Source organism: Sciurus vulgaris (assembly GCF_902686455.1).
Source record: "Sciurus vulgaris genome assembly, chromosome: 13".
NCBI lineage: Eukaryota > Metazoa > Chordata > Mammalia > Rodentia > Sciuridae > Sciurus > Sciurus vulgaris.
The window spans coordinates 68053141-68080047 of record NC_136474.1 but is presented as its reverse complement, the minus strand read 5'-3'; the positions used below and the strand labels follow the sequence as shown (position 1 = coordinate 68080047).

Below are 26907 nucleotides of genomic sequence, written 5' to 3'. Positions count from 1 at the left end.
GTATTGTATTTTAAAAATTCATCAAAGTGTTTTCACATCTGTTCTTTCATTTGATTCTTTCTTCAGCCCTGTAAATATGGGTTAAATATATTCTAATCCCTCTTTGACAAAGGTGGAAATTGAGGATCTGAGATGTTAGGCAATTTGTCAGAAGACACACTCTAATGGGTACCAGACCTAGAAATTATGTACTGTGACTCCCTTTCTAGCTGCTGGGTCATAAAAAAAAAAAAACAACAACAACAAAAAAAAAAACACTTTTGAACATAAACACACTCATACTCTTGCGTGTAGTTGCAAAGCATAATCAACCAAACAGCTCTGAAAATACAAGTGCTAGAACCACATACCTAGAGATTCCAACAGACATGGGAGGTAAGGTCTTGGTATATCTGTTTTTAATATGACTTATATGTGGCTTTGAGCCTGGTTAATAAACTGTACTGGACATTTGTTCATTCATCCAATACTGTTCCTTGTGAATTTTGCTTTCATGTACTTTGGTTGTCTTCTTAGTAGATTGTTAGTCTTTTTCAAATTTATTAGTGTCTTTGTCATTGTGTGGTTATACAGAAGTAGTGAGATTTATTGCTCTTTTTCTTAAGTCTCATGGAAAGATCTTTCTCTAGACCAATTTTTTTAAAAATCCACAGTTAAATGAATAAAAAAAAAGAAAGCAAAAACAAATTCCTTTTTTCCTTATAACAAAACAAAATTCATAAGTAGAAAGAATACCTAAGTGTGTAATCAACATGAGAGATCCTCAATGTGAGTGATAGGTAACAAACACAATTCTTTTTTAATCCTAAAATTTGTAAAAGTCAATAAGTTTGCTTAACACAACATTGTTGAGACGGAGAAGAATCAGCCATTATATAGTACCATTGATATAAAGTCTTTTAGTGAGATTGGTACTAATTCTCCAAAGTAAAATTGTATATTCTCTTTGATCTAGCAATTCTAGTTCTCAGGTGTATGTAAATCTATATATAATGGATGTCAAAGAATATACATTGTAGCATTGTTTGTAATAGATATAAAAGGAGGCCATCTAAATATCCATTCATCATAGAAAAGTGAGTACATCGATTATGATACAGGCATAAAAGGAATAATGACACCTCTGTAGAGAAGAGGAAACAATATTTTATACATGGTTGTATGAAAAGGTCTATGAGATATATCAGAGCTATTGAACTTTAATTCAGGATAAAATAAAATTGTACATAATATGTTCCTGTTTGAAAAGATGTAGGTCTGGGTTGTATCTCATTAGTAGAGTACTTGCCTAGCATGGATGTGATCTCTAGAACTGAAAAAAAAAAAAAAAAATACATGTGCGTGCGTGTGTGTGTGTGTGTGTGTGTGTGGCATGAATATGTTTGTATATACATAGACATTTCTCTAAGAAAAAAAGAAAATAAAAACTGTGATGCATTTGAAAGAAAAAAATGGGAGTTTGAAATGGGAAAAAAATCTAAATAGTATATGCTTTCCCACCATTTGAATATTTTGTTATAGATATTTATTAATATTTAAAAACACTAAACAATTAAACATAAATATATTAAAAATGGCATAAAATGGTAGATGGACACTAGAGTGAATTTTATATCGTAAAACCGAACTCTTCCAGTTATTTTACATTTTTATATTGTTTTAATCACAGTAGATACAAATCTATTCACTTTTCCCTAAAGATTAAACATATTTCCATTATTATTTCATTTGACAATGTAATTACCAGTTTGGGAAGCATAAGTTAGCATTTTTAGTCTGTAATTTCCTACTCGTTCTTTATCAAGTACCAGTTTCTGGTAGAGGCATGGAATTTCAAAATCAGAGAATGTAAATACTATGAGGGACCTCAGACCTTTCATAATCAAACTTTGTTTTGGGGATGATGAAACTGAGGTCCAGTAAGATTTCTTTTCTTCTATGTCTTGACATTTCATTCACGCGATGGAATTTAAGATTGAGTTAAAGTAAATTTACTGCAAAGTAAATTGATACACTGAGAGTGAGAGAAGATAAATTATTTTAACCAACTCTAGCTTTAGTTGACTGTCATTGGACGCATATCCTCTCCTCTCTGGATTTTAGTTCTTGCAACTTTGAAATGATTGGTTGAACCCAATGATACTGTTTAGAACTTTTCCATATGTATTAAACATGATTTAAGAGATTCACAAACTAACTCAGGACCTTGTTAACCTTACCACTGTTTCGCACTTGTAATCAAGTGCCCCAATTTCCCAAAGTTCCTGGATCTATTTAAACATTCTCACTTTTCAAATCATGTTAAGTCAAATTAACAAGTGTTTAAACAATTAGTATGAATAGACCACTTAATAGTTCTTGTAAATATATTGCTAGGTGAAAATTCCTACCTTCCGAGTCTTAAAATATGACTGAAGTCCACCTAAAATTTCCATCCTCTGATCACTTGCAGCCCTAATTGACCATGTTACAATAATTTCTTGAGTTCTTCAATTGTTTCATGTGGTTTGTTCCACAGCCTGAGTTGAAATTTTATATTTCCCATTGGATTTATATAACTGCTTGTAGTTTTAACAGAAGATTCAAACACAAATTTCAAACTTAAAGGAACATTCCAGATTGCAATTTAAAATATCACACTTCCTGATGCAGAGAAGTAGTAATATAGATAGATGAGACATTAAAGGCTTATACAGCAGTGGGTTAATTGGGGCATTGGTACCATCTTGAAGCAGAATGTCTCTGTTATCCATGAGACAAATCTAAGAACATTCAAATATATAACTAGGTCTGGGAAATAGCTAGGATTATCAGTGTCTTACTGTAGTTTTTCCTTGTATTTTTGAGGAGAAAATCAATTCCCTTTGGAGGATTAGGGCAGATTAACAATACAAACCAATTTTTAATTTTAAAGTGAAGTCAATTTCTTTAGATGGTATTTTTTTCTTTAATAGTTGATAGGGGGAAAATGATTAAGGATGGATTGATAAAATGCTTAAATATGTAATGTAAACAATATCTAGTTTAGGTTCAAATCATTTTAATGTGTGGGAAAATCAAATTTATATTTTTTGTAAAGTGAGGTCATTAAAATATTAAAAATATATCATCTATATATAATTCCTGTGAGTCAATGAGTGAAATTTATCATTTACCATATCCTTCTGAGTTCTCTTAAAGAAACCCTTCTCTGATTAAATATCAAGACTTTCAATAGTTTAAAATAGTCACATTCCATGATACATTTAGACTTAATATTCTTTCTTGTCATCCACAATTCATAAAGAATTTTTTTTTTTCTTTTCCTGCAGGCAGAATTTACAGCCATGCGGGAGCAGTACATGCGAGGCGGAGAGGGTTTCATCATCTGTTACTCTGTTACTGACCGCCAATCATTCCAGGAGGCTGCCAAGTTTAAAGAGCTCATTTTTCAGGTCCGCCACACCTATGAAATTCCCCTGGTGCTGGTGGGTAACAAAATTGACCTGGAACAGTTCCGCCAGGTTAGTGCCAATTTTATGTTCGCTTCAGTCTTTTTCTCAGAAGATACATAGTATTCAGTATGGCTGCTTTCCAAGGTTGACACTGAGAATTGAAAGAAATGATGCACATGATTTTTCTAAGAAGTCTAAGTGGTCCTGTGGTTGACTGTGTTGGCTACTGCAATATAATACATCTTACATGATATTTTACTGCAGGTCCTTACAACTTCTCTATACTTTTGGATCTGGGCTGGTTCTGTGATTTGTTTTGAGCTGTAGTGTGTAAAAGTGACTCTATACTTCGGAAGTTGGAATTTAAGGCTTCTGCAGCTTCTGCCTTTCCCATTTGTGATATTCATCTTTGAGTTCCAGGCAGTGTAAAAAAAAAACCAAACTATGTAGAAATAGTCATGTGGACAAAGTGAGATGCAGGCTCACAACTGTCCCTGCCAAGGTACACACATCTAGGCAAAGCCATTTTGCATGTCTCAACACCAGACACCTTATAAGGTACTCAAACCAATTCACATGGAATAGAAAAGTCTCCCAGCTGAGTCCTTTCTGGATTTCTGAACTATAATATCAATGGCAAATAAAATCAAATTGTTTAAGCCATTATTTTTTGGAGTAAGTTTTCATGCAGCAGGTAAACCTTTCTTTCTTCCAGAATCAGAACAAACCACTATTTCTCAGGTTGATTCAGAAATTATTATCATATGACATAAATGTCCTTTGAGCTACCTCTGATACTTCAGCCTTCCTGTTTCAGGGACCAAGAAAATTACCTTACATTTCCATTGCTATATCTTGTTTTGTCTAAAGCAACATTGCTGAAAACTTGCATGCAAATGAAATTTTAGTAAATCTAATTGTCTAAATTGAGTTGCTTCATCTTTATTTGCATTGACCTTAATTTGAAGTGGTTTTATAGAGTTTATGTTATTTCAATTGATGATTAATTTAATCCACTTAAAACAGCCTGTTCATAAGATCTTTTGCTAAGGTAGGAATCTTTACCAAAGCAAATTGAATTTTCTCTTATTTTGAGAGTTCTATGAATTTGAATTTTCATATCCAGTGCATATTAAATCTTCTTAAAGTGAAAAGATCTCCCATAAAGTCAGATTTTATAAAGTTATGCTTAATATAGAAACATTATGATTTGGTACAATTCATTTTCATGGTGACATTTTTTGTATAGTTTACTTGAGAGTCTAAGGATCTTAAAAGTGGAAACTAACTTGTTGTAAAAGCTATAATATTAGTTTGTGTCCTGTACACTGTTATGTTTCCTTTTTTATTTCTCTTCCTCCAAAGCTATGTTTGGTATGATACCCTTGTATTTCTGTGGGTAAGAATTCAGGCTCATCTCAACAGTTAAAGATGCGTCTATTCTCAGATATTTTGCAGAAAAAAGGGAGATATAGGTCTAGTGCCTGGACCTTTCAGATACTCTTCTAAAGCTTAGGAATGCCTTATTCTTCTTAGAGCTTCTAGGGACAAGTATGATGAGCATCTTAACAAGTGCACCACCAGTGTTCCCAGGGACACCTTTATTGCACTACTAAGAATTTCTGGAGAATGAAAACCTCTGATTGGGCATCATTAGTGAAAGCCAGAAGGTAGTGAATGTGGGAACATTAAGAAAATTGTTCCAGTTCAGGTTCTCACAAGATCGATGGCTCTCTATGATTCCAAAAACTGGTGAAATTAGCTTTCTGTGCACCCTGTAGGTCCTGCTATCCTGCTTTCCTAGACTCAGAGGTGACCCTTAGGACTTAACAAAGGATGTGCAACAGGACCTCACTCCCAACCTGCATAATTAGCTGCTCCTTTCTGATTAGCAGTGAAGTGAATCACAAGCATCACAAATGTCACTGAAACAAATATTTTAGAAAGGCATTAATTTTGCAGATTTGACAGACTTTTCCTTTTAGATAAAAGCCAGTAAACATGAATAGTCACAGAAAGTGCAAAAACCATGAAAACAAATTACAATCTTTGTAAAAATGCCCATATACCCATGTCACCAATAAATGAAGTGTTGATGTATAAATTTGGTTTCTGGCTGTGGTGCTTCTGATGGAAATAATTATTCCTAAAATTGCACAGTGGTCTTTCCTTGCAAAATGATTTCAATTCACACTTTATTTTAATCTTATAAATGCCCTGTGTAGTTGTAAGGCAAGCATTTGAAGAATAAGGATGTAAGAAAACAGTGAATATATTGATAGAAATTGACTTTCCTGAACTATTGCAATTAGTGATAAAATTAAAGGTAAAACACAGATCATATGTATTCTTTTTACATGAGTATTTAAGACACTAAGTCTGGTTCAACTGAAAAACAAACAAAACAACAATGTTGATATTAAGAACTTTCATAGCTTAAAGAAGTCCTGTGAGGCTTCCTAAAGTAAGAGAGCGAAACCATCAAAGTTGTGGAAGGAAACCACACTGCAGCTTGCATTTAATAGGGAGAGTCAGAGAACAGGATTCTCATTAGGCAACTCTTCTCAGTCTACATATGAAAGGAAAGAGCCCCAGTGACTAAAGCTGCTTCTTTTCATATTTGATAGGGCAGGTTCCTGTACCTTTAATGCATTTGATGAAGTTCATGGTCTTTCCAGCAAAAAGTAAAAATACAAAGCAAAGAAGCAATGGGTATTAGTGCCTTTTATCATATTCACCTCAAGTTAAAATTTGTAAAGACTGTTTAAAAGCTAATATTTTGTCCAGAAGTAGTATTCATTTTGATACTGATGATGCCTGTGATGTATTAGTAAAACTGTGACAGGCAATTTACACATATTATTTTATTTAATCCTCACCACAATCATTGTGGGTTTCTACATGGTGCCAATTCATCTGTGAGTCAACTGAAGCTTTTGCACACTCAGGAACTTGGAGGTCTCACAAAGATGATTGTGTCACCATGTTCACACAGCATGTTAGAGTTCAGAAATTAAATGCAAGTGTTCTGATTCAGACTCTCACTGTGCTTTACCATGGGTCTTACACCTATTATTTTATCATGAATTATAGCTTTTATATCAGTTTCAGAATCTTAGCATGTTCCTTAGAGATTGGAGCATAAATAATAGCTTGTTAATGGCAAGAAATAGTGAGGAGGATGAGAATGATAAGTCCATGAGTATGGAGTGGGTAGCTCCAGGTCCTGGACAAGTCAAGGAAGTTGAGAAGAAGGGTGTGAAGAAAAATAAGAGAAAAGAAATGAAAATGAGATTCAAAACTTCTAAAAGGGCCAGGCATGGTGGTGCACCCCATTAATCCCAGCTACCTAGAAAGCTGAGGCAGGAGGATTTCAAGTTCAAGACCAGTCTTAGCAATTTAATGAGATCCTGTCACAAATAAGGATTGAGGATGTAGCTCATTGGTACCTAGAGTGCCCCTTGGTTCAATTCCCAGTACCAAAAAAAAAAAAAAAAAAAAAAAAGAAAGAAAAAAAAGACCTTGTGATAAGCATTGCTTTCTAATCAGCTGAAAAATTTTGTCCAGAGTCCATCCAGAGTATTCTAAAGTCATTCAAAATTCCCAGACAACATTAGGTTCCTAAGCTTCCATTATCTTTGTCCCTATTTAGCTTGTATTCAGACATTACACTGGAGAGCACAAGAGGATGATCCTTATTTTTGCAAAACCCTGGCCACCTGTGCATACTGCAAATGCTTTCTAAATGGAATGAGTTTCAGCAATTTGCAAGTTAGATTAGAAAAGTTTACATCAGTAGCAGATCACAAACTGTTTTATCCTAAAGCCAGACCATGACAAAACCCTCAGTCCTAAAAGTCTAATTACAGATTACAACTCAGCTGGAGACCTTGAGACTCTACTTTCCTTATTTACTAAGTGCTGAATTTGGATCATCAAAGACTATTTATTTGGTCTTTAGTAACATGGCAAATGAAAATTATTTTATTTTTTTACTAAGAGGGTATTCTTATCTATAAGGATTAGGAATGCCTGTATTAAGAAAAAATATTTATGTAGAGTTGTATTCAAGCATCTGCTTGTATTTGCAGAAGTGTGACAGCTTTGAAATAAAATAAAGACATGAGGAACCCATTCCTTATTCTCAAGAACTTTCTCATCAGGAGCTATGCAACAAGAAATAGGCAGAAAACTTGTGAAGCAAAGGAAGTAAGTGCCAAACAATATGATACCATCTATAAGAGCAGTAGTTTTTGACAAGGAGCCCACAGCTGCGAAAGATCTATGTGGGCACATATTTGAGGAAGACACTGAAAGGACAAATATCCTGACTACATAGAAGGGACCAGGTAAATAGGGACTGACAGTTATTTTAGGAAGATTGGAAAGAATAAGCCTAGGAAGGAAGAACTAAATCTTGAGGCCTATGAGTATACACAAACATGGTGAGTGCTTGGTGGTGAGTTGAGGAAATAATTCTGCCGAGTAAACATATATCAAGCATGCCTCCAATGATTTCATAGACAATGCCTGTCTCAAAGACACTTTTCATCAAAGACAAAACAAATATATAACAAAGTGCATTTGATATGCTGAAGTGAAATAATTAATTGCAAATCATATTCAAACTTAAAAAATAAAAGAGTAGCACTTCATTATCTTTCATTATCAGTACATTAGATAATTCACATAAACACATTTTCCAAATAATGAGGGTTTGTTTTTTGAAAGGAAAAGAGAGGTCTGTCAATTTACTCATTATTATCAGAATAGACACTCAAATTCAACTACCAATTATTTATCTCCAGTTATTCTTTTAATATCATTTCTTTTATGTTTTATCTCATTTAATTGAATACATGTGAATCTGTTAATTCCAACTGAGTTGTATAACAAAACTTAGAGTTTTACTTAACTTATTCAAACTGATGGGTTTTAAATCTAAAATTTGAACTCAAACCAGTTTTCTCACATACACACACATACATATGCATAAACACACATGTATATATAATCATATGTATATGTACATATATATATATACATTCATCTGTGTGGTTGGCATTATATATAACCATATGTAATAACAGTTATATATGTATTTCCCAGTTAATTTATTTACTAACTGTTAAACAATCATCCAGTGGATAAGAAACAGGCACTCTTTCAGACCCTGGTTGCACAGGAGTAAATATGACAGGTAATATCTGTATCTTTGATAATCTGAAATTACAGTAGAGGATGCAGAATATGAGCAATTTGAATAAATGTATGTATATACCAGCTGCACAACACAAAAATGCTCTGATTAATTCTAAGACATATATATATATATATATATATACACACACGTGTGCATGAACACACACACACACACACACACACACACACGCAAAATTTCCAGAATTGAAAAGAGGAAGAAAGAAAAAGTGGGGAAAGGTGGAGGAGGGTGGTGTGAATAAGAAAGCTATCTCTGATAGGGTACTCAGGAAGACCTCTCTAAGAAGATGTCATTGAGCAGAAACCTGTAGTTCAGGGAAGACTCATGGGAAGAGCATTCCAGATAGATGGAACAGCATTTGTCAATTCTTCGTGGTGCAGTTTAGATCAGCATGTTTGAAAGCCAGCATGGAGAACGCAGGGTCAGATTATATAGGGCCTTAAAAGATTCTTGGTAAGGAGTGTGTATGTTTTTAAGTGATAAGGGCAACTGTTTAAAACATTTGAGCTGAGTTATGATGTGAATTGTTTTCATTGAGTCAGTTTAGCTGTTGGGTGTGGCCACAGTGAAGCCCAAAGAACAATTAGGATAATAGGTCAACAAGATTAGCAATGATGGTTGCTTGAGTATATTTGTGAATTCCACACTCACACAGCATGCTGACAGGAAGGCAGGTAACAAAACTGCAGTGATATTTGGAGATGTATCATGTAGGGACAAAAACTGGACAATCTTCAGTGGTATCTGAGATCATCAATGCATTCTTATACCATACATTGCATGTCCCTTATGAATTTCTAAGACATGATTAAGAAATATCCTCAGCATATCTATATTATAGAAAATTAAAGAGAATATGGCCCAAGGAACCAGAGAGCCCTGAGTTTTCATTTTTGATTAGTAATTACCATGTCCTTGGAAAACTCAGCAACCAACATCCATATTCTTCAGAACAGTTCTTCTCACCAAGAACAGGGTTAGGAGAATGTAATCAGTAGACAGTTTCCAGCTGTCAATAGCTTCTGGGTCAGTTGGGGTTATATAAAATCTCCTTTGCCTGAGATCACCCCTTCCTGGGGATCTACATTCTAGTGAAGTACAGTATAAATTTCAATACATTTTAGCTTACTGCGGGACACTCTGATAGTCAAATCTTGCTTTTGCCCTACCCTTCTCATGACTGGTTTAACAATGATAATTGGTGTTATGGTTTCAATGTGAGGTGTCCCCCAAAAGCTCACATTTGAAATGATGCAAGAATGTTCTAAGAAGAAATGATTCGGCTGTGAAAGCCTTAACCCAATCAGTAAATTTATCCCCTAATGGGGATTAACTAAGTGGTAACTAAAGGTTGGCAGGGAGTGACTGGAGGAGGTGGGACATAGGGGCCATGGCTTTGGGGTATATATTTTGTATCTGGTGAGTGAAGTCTCTCTCTCTCTCTCTCTCTGCTTCCTGATCATATGAACTGTTTCCCTCTGCCACACTATTCTGCCATGATATCCAACCTCATCTCTATCCCTGAGGAATGGAGTCTGCTGTCTATAGATTGAGATCTCTGAAACTGTGAGCCCCTAAATAAACCTTTCCTCCTCTACAGGTGTTCTGGTTGGGTCTTTTAGTTGCAGCAGCAAAAAAGCTAACTAAAACTGAAATAGGTATGGAGAGTGGGGCTGCTACTATCACTAACCTGACCATATGGTTCAGAAGCTTTTGGAGCATTTTGGAATTGGTCAGAGGAATTTTGAGATATTTATCAGTGCAAGCTGGAAATGCTTTAGATTGTGGTAAGCTAAGCTTAAGGACCAATTCTGTTAGGAGCTCAGAATACCAAAATGCCAATAATGAAGACTGAAAATATTGAAGATAGGGCTCAAGAAGAAAAGGAGGACGTATAGGAATTTGGAGTAGAGACCATTCATTATATGTTGTAGCTGAGAAGTTCTCTGCATTTTGCCTACGTCATGAGACTTTCCATGAAGCTGATTATAAAAGCAATGAACTTCTTAATCTGGCAGAAGAAATTTCTAGGCAGTGACATGGATATTGCTGGTGGCTTTTAGCCCAATTTATTGTGATATTCAGGAGCAGAAACCAGAGCTTGACAGGCAGGAGTAAAACTGGGCTTAAGGAAGTTGCAGTTGTTAAAAACATTATTGCCATTAAAGAAATGCTAAAGACTTTTCCCACAGATAATAAGAAAGATGACTTGAGGGTATCCCAGGAACTGGCAGGAACACACCCATCTCAGGCACAAGGGAGTAAAAGTGAAAATTCTCTTGAGAAGAGACTAGTGGGTAATCCTTCTTACACAAAGGGGTCTATAAAGTTTTTTCAGAAGTTTTTTTTCAAGTGCTCAGCCACCCAGTCCCTGAGAAGCTGCAACAACAAGGGTCCCTGGAGGCTTGGCTACTGCTCAAGAAGGCTGCAAACCTTGGCAGCAACCATGTGGTGCTGGTTCTTCAGGAATATAGAATGCTGGAATTAGGGGGTCATGGAGGCTTCCACTAAGATTTCAAAGGAAGACCTTGGAAACCAGGCACAGTATAGCAGGGTCAGAGTTCCTGGAGGCATTCCCTGAGAAGTCAAAATGTGGAGACGTGAGGAAGAAGCCAAAGCTGCAGTGGAGATCCCCAAGATAAAGAAATGCCAATAATGTGGGACATCATCCTAGGAAAGCTGCAGAAAATGAGCAGAGACAAGCCAAAAGAAAGGTCACTTGGAGTGCAATAGATAAGACCACAGGGGTGGAAGTTACACAAGCCCTTTAAAGAGGACATCATGCCATGTGTTCCAGATGCCGGACACAGAATTACAGGACCTATTTGTCCAGTTGTATTCCAGTCTTGCTTTAGTCCTATCCCTTCTTTCTGTGTCCCTATTTTTATAAATGTAAGAATTTTGTAAAATGTAAGAGTAATTAAACTTGGGGGAAGCTGAGGGAGTTTTTGATAACCAAATTATACAGCATTCAGGGTATGAAGTTTGAAAATTCATGTTGAAATTTTTTTTTTAATTTTTTTACCTGTGAAACAAGGAATAGCAATTCTATGAAATTGTATGAAAGAGTAGCACAGTTAAATTTTGTTATTGAATTTATATTTTCTAATATATTAAAATAATATTTTCTCTATGATTTCAGTCCTTTGAAATTTGTGGAGTGGTGATTTATAGGGTTTCATATTTTAAGTTTTGGTAAATGTTCCATGTATATTTGATAAAAAAGTTTTCCTTTGGTTTCATCATTACACATGTGCACAAATTGGCAGTTACTTTGTTTTGACAATTTGAAAATCACATTCCAATACTTCTGTAAAATGTAGTTATTTTCTTTTATGGAAAGTCAGTTTACATCTAATGACATTTTGCAGGTAGTCTTCTTCACATTACTTATATCATAACTCCCCACCCCAGTGTTTTTTAAGATTTTCTTGTTGTCCACGTTTTCAACAAGTTTAATCTGATGCCCCCCTATGTGTCTCTCTCATTCTTTTCTCTGTTAGCTCATGGGTTTAAGTAAAACTGAGAAATCTGAAGATGACAAAGAGTACTTAAATAGGATTACTGACCATTCCAGAAAAGCTAGGCTCATTTTTAAAAGTGTTGAAATACTTATCTGGAATGAGACCTGCAGTTCTTAAAATGTGGCCCCAAAACCAGGAGAATCATTATTTCCTGTGAACTCTGTTAGAAAACACAAATTCTCTGAGACTATCCTAGTCTTATACCTGGGGATATGGCACAGATATATATTTGAAAAAAAATTTCTAAATGACTTTGGAGCATGCTAAACATCAGAGAACCACAGTCCTAGCATATAACTGGAAGGACATGTAGAATGCTTTTATCATTTTGTCACTACCAGGGACAGCCTAAAATCTCCAAATACTAAATGAAATATTTGAACCCTAAAAGGGAAAAAAGAATACACACACACATAAAGTATAAAAATATTTTAACATAAAGTGAACTGATACTTATATTAAAACAATGGTTATAAAGATATTAGACTCAATCCAGTTTTCTAACTAAATTTGTCATTTAAACATCTAAATTTTGCTGTGGATATTGTGAACCTACAGTTAAATAGCCTTTGAGTTTCCCGTTTCATTGGAACAGAGATTGTGTCTACTCAGATTGAGGTGATGTAACTGTTTGCTTCTCTTCCTTGTGTTACACTGAATTGTTTGGTTTGCATGGATCATTGACTACATTTGTAAAATTGACAGGTCAGTGAAATCTTGTGGAAATAAGCTTGTTTCTTTTTAAGGAAAAGAAGAAAGAGAAGCTACTTGGGTAATCAGATTGGTTCCTTGATGTGAAGTCAAAGATTATAAAAATATTGCTCTGAATTGATTTCTCACAGCTTTTTAAACCAATCATTTAAAATAGCCATCCAAAAGGAAGTAAATTGTAGTGGGTGGAGTTTTAAATTTTGTATTGTCCTGTCCCGGAATTTGCTTTTTCTTGCTCTTTCCCAGGTATCCTGACCTGGTCAAATTCTGATGTTTATATTTTCCTCAATGCTCACCAATCAGACTTCTGGCTATACCCAGTAATTGTGTGTGTGTGTGTGTGTGTGTGTGTGTTTAGTTTTATAGGTTTATGTATGTTTATAGGTATATTAGGGACTTTGGTAATCTTATAAATGCAAAAGAATGATGTTTATCGGTTAAATCACAAACACTCTGAAAAGGGTCATTTGCTGTTTGTATGTTGCACACCTTAAAAAATTTATTCAACCTCATATTTAGGAAATTACATAATTCATTAAAAATTATTTTGAAATAATTTAGATAAACAAGCAGTTTTAGACAACTATGTGGAGAAGTCCCATGAACACCTCTCTTAGTACCTTCAATGCTAACATATGTGACTACAGAATTTTATCAAATACAAAAACTGGCATTGGGTCAATCCAAAAATTTCTCCAAATTTCACCAGTTATTTTGTACACATCTCTATGTGTGTATGTGTATAATTCAGTGTAATTCTATCAAGTGTATCTTATGTAAGCTCTGCCACAATCAATATGCTCAACTGTACTTTTAGCACAGAATCTTATGTTTCTTCTAACACATCCATCCTCCCTCCCCCAGTCCCTAACCCCCAGCAATCACTAATCCACTAACTCATTTCCCATTTCTAATGTTATTATTTATTATTTTTTGATTATTAAAGAAATGAAATAAATTAGCATGCATCCTTTTGAGATTGGCTTTTTTAACTCAGCTTTATTTCTTGAGGAGCCTCTTAAGTTTTGTGTTTATCAGGCTATGTTTATTTTTACTATTGAATGCTGCTTTTATTATTGAATGTTGGATGTGCCCACTTGTTCACCCATTTATGCTTTCATTTTGATTACTTATTATTTCTAATTTGTTGGAGTTTAATTTGCTATTCTGTTTCTGAACGCTTAAAAATAGGTGCTTAGCACATTAATTTTATCCATTTTTCTTTTCTAGTTCATGCATTTAAAGATAAAATTAGTTCATGCATTAAAGAAGATTTTAATTGTACACCTTTATTCTGAAGTTCTATATTATTTTATAATTTAATTCAAAATATTTTGTGATTTCAATTATGATTTCTTCTTGTATTCATTTAAATTTCAAATATGTGTTTCTTAACTTCTGACCATATGGCAAATTGCTAGTTATCAAATTCCTTCTTTTCTTTTCTTTTTTTTTTTTTTTTTCCTTGGTACCAGGGTTTGAACTCAGGGGCACTTGACTACTAAACCGTATCCCCAGTCCTATTTTGTATTTTATTTAGAGACATGGTCTCACTGAGTTGCTTAGCGCCTCAATTTGCTGAGACTGGCTTCAAACTTGAGGTCCTCCTGTCAGCCTCCAGAGCTGCTGAGACTACAGGTGTGTGTCACCGTGCCTGGCTAAATTCCTTATTTTCTAATATTTTAAAAGAATATGTTCTGTGCATCTTTAGTTCCTTGAACTTTATAGTGTGTTGATTTATAACACTTTGAATTATGATTTTGGTAAATATTCCATACATGTTTGATAAGAATACATACATTTGGGTTCAACAATGTTGCACAAATGGACATCAAGAGAATATCATACTAAGTGAAATAAGCAAAGCCCAAAAAACCAAAGGCTAAATGTTTTCTGTGATAAGTGGATGATGATACATAACGGGGGAGCGTGTTGGGGGCAAGATAAGAATGGAGGAACATTGGGTGGTGTAGAGGGAACTGGAGTGGGAGGGGGTGGGGGAAAGAAAGATAGTTGAGTGAGACAGTATTACCATACTTTAGATTATGTAGAGGGAAATGAGAGGGAGCGGGGTATGAAAAATGGGGAATGAGACAGACATCATTACCCTGTGTACATGGATGATTACATGAATGATGTGAATTCACATTGTGCACAGCCATAGAAATGAAAAGTTGTACTCCATTTGTATACAATGAATCAAAATGCAGTCTATAAAAATAAAAATTTAAAAAAAGAAGTCTGTGAAGAAAAAGTTACTCTCTTACAAATTTGAAGATCACATTCCACTCCTTCTGTTGTCTATAGTTTGTGTTGGACAGTCAGGAAAAATTGCTATTTTGAAATTACTCTTCACCACACTTACTCTTCACCACATTTCCTATACTATAACTTGCCATTGCAATGTTCTTACTATTTTTTTTTTCCCAATGGGTTCGATCTGACCCTATATTACTTTTTCTCTCTTTCTCTCTCTGGATATTTATTACTTGTGAGGATCTCCAGTGCAATTTCAATTATGAATTCTTTTTTTGTTGTTTGGATTTGGATAATTCTCTCATTATCTTTTCAAATTTTCCTTTTGTTGTATTCTCTGCTCTCCTAGGATTAAAATCAAGACTGTGTTAATCTTTTATAGCTATTTCTTCTACCCCACTTTCATTATTTCTCTCTTTCTGTCCTTCTATCTCCCTAAGCCACATTCTTGGTTTGTTTCTTCTGAATTTTCTTTTACTATTTATCTCTTCCTTCATACTTAATCTGTCTTAAACTCACCCACTGAGTTCTGCATTTCAGTAGTTTTACTTTTTCATTTTAGAAATTCTGATTTTAAGATTTCATCATCTTTTACAAGTTGTAATCTTTTTTAATTTTTAAAAACAATTTTACAGGCTGCATTTTGGTTCATTATACACAAATGGGGTACATCTTTTCGTTTCTATGGTTGTGCACGATGTAGATTCATATCATTTGTGTAATCGTACATGTATATAGGGTAATGATGTTCGCCTCATTCCACCATTTTTAACATCCTCTTCCCTCCCATTTCCCTCTAAGTAATCTAAAGTTCCTTCATTCTTCTCTCAATGCCCTCTCCCATTATATATTATCATCCACTTATCAGGGAAAACATTCGGTCTTTGGTTTTTTGGGATTGGTTTATTTCACTTAGCATGATATTCTCCAATTCCATCCATATATCTGCAAATGCCATAATATTATTTTTTATGACTGAATAATATTCCATTGTGTATATATACCACAGTTTCTTTATGCATTCATCTGTTGAAGGGCATCTAGGTTGATTCCACAATCTAGCTATTGTGAATTGAGCTGCTATAAACATTGATGTGGCTGTGTTACTATAGTATGCTAATTTTAAGTCCTTTGGGTATAAACCAAGGAGTGAGATAACTGGGTAAAAAGGTGGGTCCATTCCAAGTGTTCTGAGGATTCTCCACATTGCTTTCCAGAGTGGCTGCCCCCATTTGCAACTCCACCAGCAATGTGAGAGTGTGCCTTTTCCCCCACATTCATGCCAACGTCTATTATTTTTGTGTTCTTGACAATAGCCATTCTAATTGGAGTAAGATGAAATCTTACAGTTGTTTTAATTTGCATTTCTCTAATTACTACAGATGTTGAATGCTTTTTTGTATATTTATTAATCGCCTGTATATCTTCTTCTGTAAAGTGTTCAGTTCCTGGGCCCACATGTTGATTGGGTTCTTTGTATTTTTGGTATAAAGTTTCTTAAGTTCTTTATAAATTTTGGAGATTAGTACTCTATCTGAAGTGTGTGTGGAAAAGATTTTCTCCCACACTATAGGCTCTCTCTTCATGTTACGGATTGTTTCCTTTGCTGAGAAAAAGCTTTTTAGTTTGAATCCATCCCATTTATTGATTCTTGTTTTTATTTCTTGCACTCTGGGAATTTTGTTAAAGAAGTCTGATCCTAAGCCAACATGATGAAGATTTGGGCCTTCTTTGTTTTCTATTAGGTGCAAGGTCTCTGGTTTAATTCCTAAGTCCTTGATCCATTTTGAGTTCAGTTTTGTGCTGGGTGAGAGACAGACGTTTAATTTCATTTTACTGCATATGAATTTCCAGTTTTCCCAGCACCATTTGTTGAAGAGGCTATCTTTTCTTCACTGTATGTTTTTGGCTCCTTTGTCTAGTATGTGGTAACTGTATCTATGTGGGTTTGTCTCTGTGTCTTATATTCTGTACCATTGGTCTGCCTATTCATCTTCTATTCCCTTGATTGTTATTTTGGGTTCCTCTCTCTCTTTAATAAAAAGGTCTTGAATTTTTGTCAACGTGACTTTGAAAATTTACCTCTGGAAGGAGAGTTAGAAGACTATATTTCTCACATCCTCTTAATCCAGTCAGTAACTGAAATGACAGGAAGCTGAGATGCAACCCTTTGGGTGCTCATCTCTTTCTTTCCCACGTTCTTTTTCTTAGTGTGAGGATGTTTGGTCGAGCTCAACTCTGGGGAGAAGGGTTGCTTATCAGTCACCTGCCTGCTTGTCAGGCCCTGGGCTACCATTTTTATCCTCACTCCTGTGGGGATCTACTTCTGCTTAGTTTCTCATTGGAGGTCATTTGCCTCTGTAGGTAAAGCAGTGCTTGACCCCTAGCTCACCGGTCTTCTTCCTTTCTTTCTTTGGCTCCATCTATTCTGGAGTATTTTACTGTCTTAAGGACTCAAGTAGATTACTTTGGTAGTTTTTTCCAGATCTCCTTTTTTTTTTTTTTTTTTTACATCAGTAAGAGAGCTGTTCAACATTACCTGCTTGGCTACTGCTAGAAGTGGCCTTCACCCTCACACCTTGATGTTCATTCTCGTTCTTTGGCCAACTGGCCCTGCTAAAGCAGATAGAGCTGGCAGGACGTGTCCATACTGCACAGCTAGCTATTCCCAAATGAATTATTTAAATGCCAATGAGCGTGATTGAAGTTTAAGTCTGCTTTAACAGATATGCGAGCTCTTGTACAAAGGCCTGGTCCCTTAAAACCTGCTCTTTGGGATAAGTCAGAAATACATGCGTGCAGCACTTCAGAGGGAATTGTAAAGGCAGCAGCCACCTTCACAGGTGACAGAGGCAGAGGAGAGCTGAGTCAGTCACATGTCGGTGAGATAATGGTCCTGCTAGGTTCTTCCAGTCCAGGTCAAGAATCCTTTTTGGGTTTCTGCTTGAGGACGGTGTTTGCTTTGATCTATGTTCTTGTATGATTATTGATCATGTTTTCATTCCTGATGCTCAACCCCTTCACTGGTCTACACTGTAAATGCAAATGCCCCCTTCCAACTAAACAAGGACGGGGATCACCTCTGCCACCCCACCTTATTTCACCACTTCTCATCCTTTTGAATTGTAAATTATCACCATATGAAGCCTTTTCTTTGCTCACTGAATATCATGTGTTGGTATGCCCTTTTGCTATGAGCTCTCCACTGTTCGTGATTTGGCTTTTGCACTTTTCAAAGTATATCCATATGTTTACAGATCTGCCTACACAACTAGTTCATGCACTTAAAGGAGGAATCACACTATACAAAATCAGAGAAAAAAGTTTTCTAAATGAAGACATTTTAAAAACTAGAGATACAGTACTTTGTTTTTTTCTTTTAGTCTGGAAACACAAATCAAGAGAGGACAGAGAAACAAAAACTTTTAGATTAATGATGCTGTAGAACATTGTCCTGTTAAGAAAAGGCTTCCAAAAATTAATGAATATCTACTCTTAAGCACCAGACTTGAGGACAATGATGGACCTGAGGAGAGAAGAGAGTGCCAACAGGTGGGAAAATTGGCCAGCCCAAGCCTTGAGGAGGGTGTGTGACCCCTAATTATTAGAAAGCTGTGATGTTTGCATTAGTGGTTCTTTGTTGAGGGAGGGGCAGTGTACTGGGGATTTGACCCAGAATCACTTTACCACTGAGCCAATCCTCAGTCCTTTTAATTTTGAGACAGAGTCTAAGTTGCTTAGGGCCTTGCTAAGTTGCTGAAGATTGTCTCAAACTTGCCAACCTCCTGCCTCAGCCTCCTGAGTTGCTGATATTACAGGCATGTACAACTGCACCTGGCTAAGTGATTCTCTTAAGGGAAGAAACAAAGTTATTTTAATACTAAGTAAACAGAATCTGGGGCAGGTAAAACAGGTTTCGAAGTGCAGTGTTCCTTACACATTAGTGACGTACCTCATCTATTTCCAGCGATACAAAAATGAGAACAATGTGTAATTAAGATTGTCATTAGGAGCAGCAGTACAGAAGCTGCAGAGGAGGTGAATTTCCTCTAAGAAATCAGTAATTTTCAGAAGCATTATTGGAGTGTCTGAAGTATATCATGCCACCGCTTATTAAAATTTATGCTTTCTCTTCTTCTAAAATTGTTCTTAATTAGAAAGGATCAAGAAGAATCCCTCTTTTGTATTCAGAAGGAACATTTATTATAAAGTAAATCACCATAATGATAAATAGTGTAGAAGTAATATAATTTTGGTAGGTTTATAGTTGGATTTTGCTGCATATTCAGTGTTGTATGTTTGTATAGTGATGAGACATTATGAGAGATGAATTTGATTTTTATTTTGAGATTAAAAGAAAACTCAAATTATTTAGTACCTGCCAGTTGGCAAATAGAGTCACAGTAATGGGCAGAGCATGTAACTGCATATGTAATGGCAGTTTGGTTGGGCGCCCTCAACCAAAGAAGAAATCCTCCTGTGTTTATTGAAACTTGGGATTCAATACTGGGGAAATAAACATTCATTCTAGGAGACAGCACTTAAAATAAAAATAATCCTGGGTGAAGATAAGAATAAGCATATATATATATGCTTATTATATATATATAATATAATATGATTTATATTATATATAATATATAATATGATATAATATATATACACACATACATATATGCATATATATTTTTTAATTTGTCAAATTTACTTTCATCGAATTAAAAAATACTGCTTGTAAATAAAATTTTTCTTTTTCCCTCATCTTTTATTTCTAGTTTTGCTGAAGGCAGACTTCTATTTGTTCTCAAGTTTGTCTCATTTTTATCATCAAAGCTAGATTATGGTTCTTTTAATTAGATGTAATTAATATCATAGATACTTGTTTTTCTACATTTATGAAATATAGAAACTATATGGATTATTTTAACTGTTTAATATTTAAATATATGTAATACATACACTGCCCCTCCCTCAACAAAGAGAACCACTAATGCAAACATCACAGCTTTCTAATAATTAGGGGTCACACACCCTCCTCAAGGCTTGGGCTGGCCAATTTTCCCACCTGTTGGCACTCTCTTCTCTCCTCAGGTCCATCATTGTCCTCAAGTCTGGTGCTTAAGAGTAGATATTCATTAATTTTTGAAAGCCTTTTCTTAACAGGACAATGTTCTACAGCATCATTAATCTAAAAGTTTTTGTTTCTCTGTCCTCTCTTGATTTGTGTATACAGGTATACAGATAAAAGCCTATGTACATATATACACATACATTCACATACACATGTGCCTTGCTCTTGTTTCACTCAATGCTATGATTTTGATATCTCTGGTAATATATACAAATGTAGTACATACATTTTAATGGCTGCATAATAGTATTCCATAAAAGGAGCTTATCTATTAACACTATGTTTTCTCCAGTTTTTCATATTATTGGAAGTTCTGATGTGTATAATATTGTGTGTGTGTCCGTGAATACGTGGACAAGATCTTCCCCTGTAGACATGGGTCAAGATGAAATTGAACAGGGTGAAGACAGTTTCATGGGGTATTACTTTTCAAAATTCTTGCTTTTCAAAATACAAATTTCTTTCCAAAATAACTACCAATTTACACACCCTCTAAAATATAGAAAATCAATATTGCTATGTTCTAATTATTATATTTTTTCTAAACTAATTAGTATACAATTCTACCTCAGTGTCCCTGTGAATTGAGTTCCAATTCTCTGTGAATTTGTCCATTTTTTTTTTTTTTTGCAATACCCGCTCTTTGACTATGAATTAACAGGTGCTCCTCATAAATTATGACTAATTGTTTGTTATTTATGTTATATATGTGTACTTCAATCTGTCACTTTTTCTTTCACTTTATTTCAAGTTTCTCTTGTGAGTTATATTTTGCTATTTCATTAAAAATTTCTTCCTTAGCAGGACAAGACTAATGTTTTTGGTACATATTGGTAAGGCATGCCAACCATTAAAATAAAAAATATTCTCATAGCCATTGTTAATAGTTACCTCCCAGAGCACAGGCCTCCCTCTTACTCCAAGTCCACTGCTACCCCAAGTCACTCATGCCCCTCCATGGGACACTGCTGAATTCCCTAATATCTAACTCCAGGACTAATGCTTCACAGTACACAGACAGTGGAACTCAATTTTTGCATTATAGTTGGCCTCTATTCGGACTGGTTGGTGTCCATACCATACATGTTTTTAGGGACTTTAAATATCACTCCTGCTGGAAGACACAAAGATAGTGTCCTATATTTTATTCTAATATCATTAAAGTTCTCATTTTGAAAATTAGGCTTTTAATCCATATGGCATTTATTGTGTGATGTACAAAGTAGAGACAGTATCTTTCACATTGTGGAAGTCCATTTGACTAAGTATCAGATGTTAATTTAAAGCATCATAAAAAGCAAGTTCCCATACATGCCTGGATCCATTTCTAAAACACTAACCATTCCATTGATCAACTACATATTATTTATTAATATTGAATTATAACTCATCATAACATTTTTCAGGGAAGATCTGCTTTTCCAATTTTTGTTGTTAATTGTTTTCTTTAGAGTCATATTGCTTATTCTTGGAATTTTATTTTTTGATATGAATTTTAGAATCAATTTGTTAAGTTTTATGAATAATTCTACTTTTTTATTGGAATTGCTTTGATTTGCTTATTTTTTCCCCTTAGTATGTCTTACAATTTTGTTGTTTTAACCTCCTTGTCCAGCTTTGGCAGACAGAAGTAAAAATGACAGAGGAATTATCTGTTATATGAAGGCTTATTTAATCCTCTTATCAAACTTTCCCAATTTGACTTGTTTTCCTTTTTGTGATCATGATGAAGATGACAGATCAGAGAAGAGATGTTCTAGTTATTATAAAGGCAATTTTGATAATTTATTATATCAAAGCTTCATCCAAACAGCATAAATATTTTTAGCTTCCAAAGATCCCTTTATATTCTATCAATATGTGCAAACTTACTTGTAACTGAACTCTATTGAGATATGGATTTTGCTTTAATTTCAGATTCAATTTTATAACATCCCCTAAAAACATGTTAATCCATTTTCATATTTTATAATTACGGATACATTTGGATTTATTCAGTGTTTTCTATTTATGGCATTTTTCTTTACTTCTCTTTCAACTTAATTCAGTTCTTAACTATTCATTTTTTCCCTTTTAATTGCTCTTTTTGCTTGAAAGTTGTACCTTATGATTTTATTATGTCACCTTTTAGTTTTTCAAAACATATTTATATTTATCTCTTTATTTTTCCTGATAAAGCCAAAATATTGGGGGTTTTATTCCTTGAAAAATAAGTTATTAGCAGACACCAATGCTCCTCCAATTTTTCCCACTTCCATCTTCCAATTCACTATTTAAAACCCTCTTACTTTTTAAAATTGTGAAATATTGCTAAAGACTAATAAATAAAAGAATATGTACACATTATAAAATGCCCAATAATTACACCCAAATTAAGAAGCAGAACATTCTCAGTAACACTGAAGCTCCCTACAGGACTGCCCCTCACTGCAATACCTGATGGTCTTCTTCTACATTTATATTCCTAATAATTTACTTTACTTTAGGTTTTTATTATGTTTCTATTTATGAATCATCATCATGATCACTATGAATATTTTATATGCCAGAACATAAAGATCAGTTGTTCTCAAGAGCCCCTTAAATGCCAAAAATTATTGAGAACCCCCCCAAGAGAGTCTGTTTACCTCATTAAAAATTAAAGTAGAATGTTAATATTTATTGTTATTTACATTTTATTTAAATTAGCAATGTTAAATACATTGCATGTTAATAAGAGTAACCGAATTTTATGGAAATATGTATTTTTTTATACCCAAATTAGTATTAACTGACATTGTTTTAGGCTGCTTTATTGCCACCACTGTGACTAAAAAATCTGACGAGAACAATTTTAGAGAAGGAAAAGTTCATTTCGGTCCCACAGTTTCAGAGGTCTCAGTCCATGGATAGCTGAATCTATTTCTTTGGGCTGAAGATCATGGCAGAAGAGGAAAAGAGCTTGGGACATTGACAATCAGAAAGCAGAGTCTAAGCTTTGCTCACTAGGGACAAAATACATACTCTAAAGGCATGCCCCTAGGACCCACCTCTTCCAGCTATACACTACCTGCCTATGGTTATCACCCAGTTAATCTGTATCAATGGATTAATGCACTGATTAGGTTTAGACTCTCATAACCCAATCATCGTACCTCTGAACATTCTAGCATTAGCTCACACATAAGCTCACACATAACAGACATTGTTTTATAATTTTCTGCAAATCTCCTTAATGTCTTACATAAGCGAAGACAGATGAATTCCTATATTTGTACCTTTTTTCAATCTGTGGCAAACACCTCAGAGTTAAAGTTTATGAAAAAAAAATCAGAAAAGGCAGAATGATTTCATGTATTTTCTGGATAATTGTGGATAGTCTTCTTTGAAAACTCAGCAAAAGTCAACAAGCTGTGTTTCTTAAAAGTTTGTTAAAATACAGAATCTAAATCTGTCAATGAAATTTTGTATTTTCCTAAACTAAAATTCATTAATCTATCTAGCACTTTAAATGGACATTATCAAACCATGTATGGTTTTATAATATGTATTAATCTTTTGAAAACCATTGATTCACTAAGTTAGGTCAATGTTTACATAATGCCCCATTTTATTGTACATTTTCAAAACATCAGATTAAAAAATTAATTATCAATTTTATTTTAAAAGATCTCTTAGAATTGGGAGATTGTTAAACTCAAGGTAGAGAAAAAAGTTTGCCCACATACTATTTTTTGCTTGAAAGCTCAAATTTTACTATTGACCACGAGTATCTTCAGTTGTTCTTGAATGAAAATTTTAATTCTTTAGCTGCTAATATAATGTCTGTCAGGTACTCAAGTCTGAATAACTTTGACTTGACTGGCAATCATTTTTTTAAGATAAAAGAGTGTTTTATAAAAGGGCGACTAGTCAAATCCTTACTGAAGCAATTGTTCAAGTGCCTCAGGCCAAGACAATAATTGTATATTAGCAAAACTCTTTTATGTATTCTTCATAATTCACTACAGACAATATTGAAAAGATGTGAACACAAATGTCAATATTGAATGTAATTAACAATGATTATTCTTCATCAAGTTTGTCCTTTTATGCCATTCTTTATATTACAAGCATGTGGCAACAAATAATATGAATTTGATTACATGGCACTAGCTTCATTCATGTTAAAGAACCAGAAGTTTAATCCAACATTGCCCTTGTTCCATCAGGGAAAAATGCCAGCCCAGTGATAGAGCCAAATAAAATTGTAACATTAGTATGAACATTATTTTGACCTCACACTCTCTTAAAGAGACTTGTAATGGCCAGAGCTCGGTGCTGCACACTTTGAGACCCACTGTCAAACATCACCTCTTTACCTACTTTCGACTTTCTGATTATATCTCTCAGTATGTTTTCTGTAACATAATTTTGTAACTTCCCCTTTCACCATTTAAAATTTTTCTCTCTCCAGCTCTTCAGCCTCAATTTAAAATAGAATCTTTGTTGACCCCCACATATCTTGTGAAAATACTATCATTGATCTTAAGAAAAAGAGAGAATTATTTAAGAGAAATATTTATCTTCTCAGGGAAGCCTTTTGGAGTAGTTTGAACTGGAAATATAATGGCATAGCCTTTAGACATAACACATACCATCAAAAGAAACCCTTTGACTAACAGGTGTTTGCAGGTGAGCTTTCTAGCTTTTTGTCTAATGAAAGGGCTCTCGGTGTTAACCTGAGACATGTTAGTTCTAATTACTTGAATCTGGGATATATCTTAGTTTCAACAAGTGCCCGTCTGGTATGAACTACCAGCCTGACTTCCCGTTTATATTACTAACACTAAGGTAGGTTTTGTGAAAAAACCCCAGAGACATCATTTCAATTTTAAAGCTCATTTTGTGACTGTTCAATGTCTGTCACATGTGAGGTATTATAATGATATCTTCCACCTAAGAGAAGCAGAAATTTCCTCCAAATTATACAATATTAAATTTTGTAGAATGAAAAGCACCTTATTAAAATAAATTACTTTAATCACACATTTAATTTAGATTAATTAAGATATATAATGCATATACTGTAATACTAATTGACATTAAATATTACTACCAGGATTAAGTTAATAACGTAATTAGTTTCTGTGGCTCATTTTCATTAATTTTATTAATTCAATTTCATTGATTGTTTTGAAATTATATAATTTTATATTTATTAGACTAACTTGTTCAATTTAATAATATATAGAACATAGATATACTAAAATATTGAGACAATATGTAATTTTATAAGTTTTTTCAAACATGTTCAGCTAAATTGACTTGAGAGTACTTCTATACCTTGAAGCCCTACATAACTGCACCCTAACACAGTACCTAAAGAAACTAAAAGCCTAATTTTGGAATATAATTTGTAACAAATAGCTGATGTCAGAGAATCATAGCAGCTGAACTTGAGACAATCACAGACTACACACTTGTATTCTCTATGACTTGGTTTGTAATATTTCCAGATGGAAGTAAATGTCTCAATCTTGAACTTCCAATGTACTTCAGTTTACATTACCTCACACCTTTGATCATGAATCAGAATATGAATCTTACAGGTAAGAACCAACATGGATGGAGTCTTAAAGTTTAAAAAACCCTTTCATAAACAGGTACAAGAAAGGTTTTGACTATAAGGAATATGCATAATCAGAAACAACCAAGACATCAGAGGTATGGAGAAGACTGATAGGACAGGCAACAAGGATGCCTTTGCTGTAGAAGTCATCTCAGTGTCTTGACCTCTCCTTTCCATCCAGGATCTCTTCTCACCCACTAATCTCCATTATTAAAGCATCTTAAATTTCAATTACATCAAATGTTGTCATATTTCAGAGGACATACAAATTAGCCAGAGAAAAATATTAATTTTGAAGTTTCCTGATCACCATCATGAGAAATTTGGATTCACCATGTCTGTGAGGAGACTGTACAATCTGCACATTTAAAAGTACTTGCAATGATTATAGTGCAGGTGGTCTGGCAACCAGTATCTGAGAAACACTATCATCTCAAGCTTGATCAATATTACATCTCTCAATTACCAGCTGTCAAACCTGACATAGTACTGTGGGTTATGATACAGTGCCACAGGTGTAATCATGGACTTATTTATCTCTTCGTTTTGTGTAGCTATCAACTAATATCTTCCATTAAGTCACTTGGTTCTTTCTTATTCATCCTCTGCTCACTGAACTGCTTAACCTTTCTTTGTCACCATGATGGTACATTGGAAGGGCTCAAGTTCCCTTTTGAACAACTGAGCCTGCCTTCTTGGTTCTTAGATGTCATACACCTTGTAGTGTGCTGGAAAGTGTCTCCCAAAAAACATAGCCAGGCCTTAACCCCACCTACAAATGTGACCTTATATGTAAGTAGGCTCTTTGCCAATATAATTGAGGATCTCAAGTTGAGATCATCCTAGGTTTAGAATGGAATGACTGAGGTCCTTATAAAAAGATAAAAGAGCAGAGAGACACATAGGGAGAAGGCAAAATAGAATGGAGGTAGAGATTAAAGATATGTTTTCACAAACCAGAGAACACCAGGAATCACCAGAACGTTAAAGAAGCAGGCAAGGATTCTTCCCGAGAGCCTTCAAAGAAAGCAAAGACTTGC

At 34.5% G+C, this 26907-nt stretch overlaps 1 protein-coding gene across 2 annotated transcripts in view; it reads left to right on the top strand.

Annotated features, from left to right (window-relative positions):
- RIT2 (Ras like without CAAX 2) overlaps positions 1 to 26907 on the top strand; it is a 369303-nt gene that overhangs the window by 183670 nt on the left and 158726 nt on the right. For both annotated transcript variants that reach the window (XM_079109348.1, XM_079109349.1), the window contains one exon: positions 3312 to 3503. In XM_079109348.1, coding sequence (XP_078965474.1) covers positions 3312 to 3503 — 192 coding nt within the window. The remainder of the gene's footprint in view (positions 1 to 3311; positions 3504 to 26907) is intronic.